The following is a 6,653-nucleotide window of genomic DNA, read 5'->3' as shown; positions in this document are numbered from 1 at the left end:
TTTAATAGTTAATCAATTAATAATTTAGTAGGTTGAGCCTATACATAGTTTCTATAAAAATTGTTTGCAAATTTCCGATACGGATAACCAAATGCAACTAATTAACTTTACATAAGTGATTTATTTATCTTGATAGCCAGTCACATTGATCAGGACGCATAATGGTGTACGCGATCCTGAATTTAGTTCTCTTTCACAACTTATAGGTGTTGGTGTCTGGCTGTGTTTTATGACACTGATCTGCTCCATTTGCTCTTATTTGTCTCACTTTCTCTGTGCGAGCAGTCAAATACAATGACAACAAAGCATCATATTTCTTTGTATATACTGTGGTTGCATTGAATCTGCTAGTCCTGCCCCCTTGTTGCACACAGAATGTAACTTTAAAACACTCATTCAGTCTTGATTGGAAATGAAATATAAATTTAGACAGAATTTTTCATGCATAATAATTATTGTCAAACCTGCACTTATGAAATGATGATGAATCATGTTGGTTAATGCAATGGAAAATTTACCAGTAATGCAGATTTAATTTCATCATTGTAAAAAAAAGTCTTATTAAATAGAGGAAAATATTCAGGGAAAAAAAATAAACAGTATTTAAGAAATAAAAAATAATACTGCTAATACAACATATGGCATGTACATATGCATTTCCCAGCAAGTTTAATGCACTGAAATGATTATGACTGGCAAAAGATTACCAGTGATGTTATTATAACACAATGCATGTGGAGGATTTTTTGGACGAAGGCTCATCTTTAGCATCTGCCTCATTCTTGTGTTTAGCTCCTTTTTGTGGATCAGGAACTACACAAACAGAAAAATACATCAACATTACAAACATCTGATCAGTTTAGGATACATTTTTGTTTCATTTAGCTGAATCTCAATATGTTTTTAATATCTTACCTTGTGTGGAACCACCCACATGCCCCTTCGCTGGTGCTTGGTCATTAACTGCATTCTGGGTGAGGAAGACATGGTCATTATAATTGCACAACACACACACACATTATCAAAATATATGAATCCAAAACTAAAAACCCTGTCATCAGTTAATTTACTCTCCCTAATCTGTATGATTTATTTTCCCAAGTGTCCATATGAGGAGAGACTGAGGCTGTCGAGCTCCAAAAATGAAAAGACTTTAATAAAAGTAACTCAAACGACTCATATTGGCACGTAACAGCTTCAGTCCTCATCATTCAATTCAAATGATAACAGAATAATATCTTTTGTCTGAAGTATTTCTTTAATATTGGTAACGTACCATCAAAGACTTCTCCAGCATCAATCTTTTTTCTTCAGGAAGGCTTTTGTAATACCTGTGAATGGGCAGAATTTTGTTTACAGAACCAGTCTAGTCTGACAAATTTATTTATAATGAAAAAAATGGTTAATGCGTTAAAAAAAAGTGTGTATAAGCTGAACTCACTCCTTCAAATAGGAATCTTGCTTCCCACCATTCGCATCTGTGGCACGAGGGGAATGGGGCATCTCTCCAGCAACACAATACAATACACTATATTCGTTTACACCAAGACCAACCAGCCCACAGCACACAAGCTGGCCCTGAACTAATATATAAATTGGTAAAATGCAATATATATAAATATATAAATTGTTAAAACAACCTGCTGGTCCTTGTTTTAGTGCAACAGATGGTTTTTGTTGTAGTTTCCATAGTAACAGGGCCCCATATAACAGAACCGTTTGAATGTCCACAAAGTGTGACTAAAGGCAGAAGATCATCTCACACTGAGGCAAAAGTTTGAGAGGAACATTGTTTTTATTTTCCACAACCATTTGTCAGACACCTAGTTTAAAGGAAATGATAGATGGGTGGATGGATGGATGGATAGATAGTTTGATAAACTGATAGATAGTATAGATAGATAGTCATTTATTACAACATTACTGTAAATTAAATCCCCATCAGGGTTATTAATGATAGATAGATAGACATACAGACAGACAGACAGACAGATAGATAGATAGATAGATAGATAGATAGATAGATAGATAGATAGATAGATAGATAGATAGATAGATAGATAGATAGATAGATAGATAGATAGATAGATAGATAGATAGATGGATGGATGGATGGATGGATGGATGGATGGATGGATGGATGGATGGATGGATGGATGGATATTACAAAATTACTGTAAATTAAATCCCCCTCAGGGTTATTATTGACATACATATAGATAGATAGATAGATAGATAGATAGATAGATAGATAGATAGATAGATAGATAGATAGATAGATAGATAGATAGATAGATAGATAGATACTTTAATATTAATTATGATTATAATTAATTTGACTGTGTAGTAAAAGTAATGAAGGCATTTAACAGCAGTGCATCAGAAGTGTCTCCAACCGGAAGCCTCCTCGCACTGAGCGGAAGCGCAGCGGCTCCAGCTGTTATTGTTGACAGACGGAGCTTCGGGGGGAAAATGGCGGTGTCCCGTCGATCCTCGCAGCACCAACAAAGCAGCCTGCAGCCGTCTCCGCGGAACGCCTTGATCGCGTCCCCCCCTCCCGAACCCCCGTCCGCGATTATTCCCGAATCGACGAGTTTGTTGAGCCCCTCATCTACTGTCGCAGCGGAATGCGACGGAGCGACGATGGAGTCCGCAGCGGCCTCCTCCTCCTCCGCCTCTTCCCCGGACCGGCCCTCCCCAGTAACAGCAGTAGCCGCCGCAGCGTCGACAGCACCCGCGAGCTCCAGCTGCAGCAGCATTAGTTCAAGCGCCACCGCAGGCAGCCAGAGCCCCGGCTCGGGAGCGACCAGTCCCGGGGAAGGAGTGTGCGGGGCTGGCGGAGCGTTCAGAGAGCTATTTGAGGCCTGTCGGAACGGAGATGTGTCGCGGGTGAAGAGGCTGGTGGACTCGGTGAATGTGAACGCCAAAGACATGGCCGGACGAAAATCAACCCCTCTGCATTTCGCTGCAGGTCAATATTTATATTTGCTAACGTTACATATAATGTGTATTCAAGAATCTTGCTTTGTTTCTTGACCTTATAAAACAACAACACGTCACATTTGTTGTCTTTGGCTCCACAATAATCAGGTTGTATAGAAATATGAGATTTGTCAATAGTAGTAACGTTATATAATATATATTTAGAGAGTGCGCGCGCTGTTTTCTGTAAAAAAATTATAGTAACGTTACTGTATATTGACTACTCACGATGTCATGGTGTAATCTTGCATAATGTATCATTTGAAGCAAATCTGCATGTGTAAAATATGATTTTTGGTGACTTGGACATGTAATTGTGCAGTCTTGAAAGAAAATGACGTAGTCTATGAAATTAAATATCTATTTAATGTGTTATAATTTCCATTATGAAGAAAAAAAAGACTTGTTTTTTTAAAAAGAACCTTGTTGACAGACTTACTAATATAATGAGATATTTTCCACATTAGTAAGCATAAACAGGCAGTTTTCATGATCTCTGCATTGATCCATTTCCATAATAGTCTCTCAATTAGTATGGATTATTTGCACTTATAAAAATATATTTTGCTCTGCAGGACCATTTAATTTGACTAACAAATGACAGCTAGTTATTTAAGATACAAATAATGCAGTAGTTCGCCTTTTCTCAGTATCATTAACATTCTTCTAAATTCTATCTGTTTTTTTTAATGAAGAAAATCAAAATGGTTTGAATGAAATGTCATGAAAATTGTAGTTCACTCATTTTTGGGTGAACTATAATTTAAGAGAGTTTCTGCATCTAAACAACACACATTCACAGTCATAAAAATGTATCATTTTTAACCTAAGATCTTTTCAATAGACTCGTTCCATTTCAATGGATTTTAAACTGATTGTCATTTGTGATGTTTGACAGGCTTTGGCAGAAAGGACGTGGTCGAGCATCTCCTGCAGACCGGAGCGAATGTCCATTCCCGCGACGACGGTGGTCTGATCCCCCTCCACAACGCCTGCTCGTTCGGGCACGCTGAGGTGGTCAGCCTCCTGCTGTGTAGCGGCGCGGACCCCAACGCTCGAGACAACTGGAACTACACCCCTCTGCACGAGGCCGCCATCAAGGGCAAAATAGACGTGTGCATTGGTACGGATATTAATATGAGAAATCATATGTTTTCAATTATAGTCTAATCAGGCCAATACTGATCATTAAAAAAGCTCTAATAATAACCCATTCTTATGGTCACCGATGCCTGATAGGCAATGACTGAGTTGTCTAGTAATGAGCCCCTGTCAACATTGTGTGGAGTTGAGCAGTCGTCTATAGAGCTGTTCCAGCTGATGTTGCGTTCCAGCATGCTGCAGTATTGCTGTGTTGTGATAGTAATGTTGTTGTCTCCCGCGGCCTGATGTCATAGTGTCTGACTGAATACCTCAGTGCTGAGATGGCACTCTCAGTGAGAAAAACTGACAGGATCTTTGATGTTTGCATTAGTTGCACAATGAATAGGTTGTGTACTGTGTCTTTGAAGTTATTTGCAAAGTGTGGAGAGTGACCGTTAGACAATATATTGGTCAATATTATATATTTTTCTGGCTGATCCGGTTTGATATGATATTAGAAATCGATAATATCAGGATTTTCGAAGTATTAGTTAATGTACTGTAAACTGTGCAAACTGTGAACTAACATGAAACAATGAAAATTGTCTTTTTATTAAAAAAGATTAACAAACGCTGTAAATTGTATACTGCACATTGTTAGTTCATATAAGGTAATGCCTTAAAGGGATAGTCCACTTTAAAATTAATTTTTGGTATGTTTTAGCTTACCTCAAGGGCATCCAAGATGTAGGTGTCTTTGTTTCCACAGTATTTTCAATTTCGATATTTTTAGGTCAAACCGTTCTTGTCTGTCAGTCATATAATGGAGGTCTATGGTCACCACCTCAAAGAGCATGCACAGAGAAGTCCAAATTAAACATGATTTAATGACTCGTAAATGTAAGTACACATTGATGGCCTAAGACACGAAACGAGCGGTTTGTGTGAGAAAACGAACAGTATTTATATCGTTTTTACCTCTTGTAACCACAGCCACGTCCAAGTGTTCTGAGGGCGCGGGTGCTTTGTGGAAACTTTGAAAACTACTAGCCTAACTAATATAAATTTAAAGGATTATTAAAGAAAATAAACAATCAGTAATAAAATAAGAACAAGCAAAAGCACAAGTAAATAATGATACAAATGAAATAAATTAAGCACTGCATAGTGCTTACACTGGTGAGTGACAGCGTTTCATATACTCGATAAACACCATGTTCATTTTAGGCCCTGTATGTATGTATATATATATATATGTATTTATGTGTGTTAAAATGTTTCAATGGGTACTAAAATTGTACTAAAATTTCAAATTGCAGATCTAGTATGAACACTTTAGGTGGCAAAACAGTATCGATATTTATAGTTTTATAGCCAAAGTTTAAAATATGATCTGCTTGTGATATCGTCAGTTTCAGTATCGGTGCATCTCTTATGACTTTATTGCTTGATTCTGTTTCTTACAGTGTTGCTACAGCACGGCGCTGATCCAAACATCAGAAACACTGACGGCAAATCAGCTCTGGACCTGGCAGACCCTTCTGCTAAGACCGTCCTCACTGGTGAGACATGCACTTACATACATCTGCTTTACAGTATAGACAAATAAATATACAACAAAAGTGCCTCACTGCAGTCTGAAAAGTGAAGGCCATTATCTGCTATTTGATTGGGTGGCCAAATGTCAAAGCATTTGTTGACAAAATTGGATTAATTAATGCCATCTTAACCCTTGTGCTGCATTAGATTTTTAACACCGTTGAGTGCATTAAGGACCAAAAATGGCCACATATTAAACATTGCCTAAAATATTATATATTATTATTATTTTCCGCTTTTACCAAGTTAAATCTTTTAACCAGCATCAGTCCTCATCATAACTACCAAAAATGCATTCAATTTCAGGATTTTAACCCTTTAATTACCAGTTTTGTTTGCGAAACCATCGATTTGTATAAGAGGAAAAAACACAAAAATTCAATTATTTTCAATAAACTAAATGCAAAGAGAAAACTTTAGATTTGGATTATCACAGTCCCACTTTGCAAAAAATCCCACTTAGCGCGTTAGAGACCAAAAATGGCCACCTATTAAACATTGCCTATTGCCTAAAATAAGGTGCATTTCCACCCATAGGGAATAAATATGTAGTGACGTCATCTGGTGGAATACACTATATAATGCAAATATAATGCTTTTGCTTCAAAATGAAAGGATGTTTGTGCAAAAATCATGTTTCATGTATTACTGACAGCCTCAGATTTAAACAACGTTTTAATAGGTTTCAATGGGCCATTTTTGGTATTTATGGTGCTGAGTGTTACTATTTGATCTACACAGTGTGTGTTATACATATTTTGCAAAATGGGATCACATTTTTTACATGTATCCAAAAAGTCACAATTTTGCCAAATTTCATACCATTTGCATTAAAACAGCCAAAATGGTCAAAGAAATTAAACTGCAAAAGACCAAAAATGTCCCTAATGCAGCATAAGGGTTAATTTGATTAATCAAATTAATTAATGCCATCTTGACACCACTCGCCCAATTAAACAGTGAAGTTGTAGCAGAACACTTTAATTAAT

The 6,653-nt window shown here is 37.0% G+C and overlaps 1 protein-coding gene and 1 long non-coding RNA gene across 5 annotated transcripts in view; one reads left to right on the top strand and one right to left on the bottom strand.

Moving 5' to 3' along the window:
• Window positions 1-576: 576 nt before the first annotated feature.
• LOC148981770 (uncharacterized) lies at window positions 577-1,680 on the bottom strand. The gene is made up of 4 exons (XR_016168200.1): window positions 1,442-1,680; window positions 1,277-1,331; window positions 916-970; window positions 577-813 (listed from the first exon to the last, which is right to left on the bottom strand). It is a non-coding gene; the product is annotated as an uncharacterized LOC148981770 (long non-coding RNA).
• A 749-nt stretch (window positions 1,681-2,429) lies between these two features.
• tnksb (tankyrase, TRF1-interacting ankyrin-related ADP-ribose polymerase b) overlaps window positions 2,430-6,653 on the top strand; it is a 31,669-nt gene continuing 27,445 nt past the window's right edge. For all 4 annotated transcript variants that reach the window (XM_039658519.2, XM_039658517.2, XM_039658518.2 and 1 more), the window contains exons 1-3: window positions 2,430-2,971; window positions 3,881-4,105; window positions 5,532-5,627. In XM_039658519.2, the coding sequence (XP_039514453.2) occupies window positions 2,473-2,971; window positions 3,881-4,105; window positions 5,532-5,627 (820 nt within the window). In that variant the 5' untranslated portion in view covers window positions 2,430-2,472. The remainder of the gene's footprint in view (window positions 2,972-3,880; window positions 4,106-5,531; window positions 5,628-6,653) is intronic.

The sequence above is a fragment of the Pimephales promelas genome, chromosome 4 (assembly GCF_988280905.1).
Source record: "Pimephales promelas chromosome 4, fPimPro1.hap1.1, whole genome shotgun sequence".
Taxonomy (NCBI): domain Eukaryota; kingdom Metazoa; phylum Chordata; class Actinopteri; order Cypriniformes; family Leuciscidae; genus Pimephales; species Pimephales promelas.
Note: the sequence above shows the minus strand (reverse complement) of the source record. Positions and strands in the feature narration are given on the sequence as shown.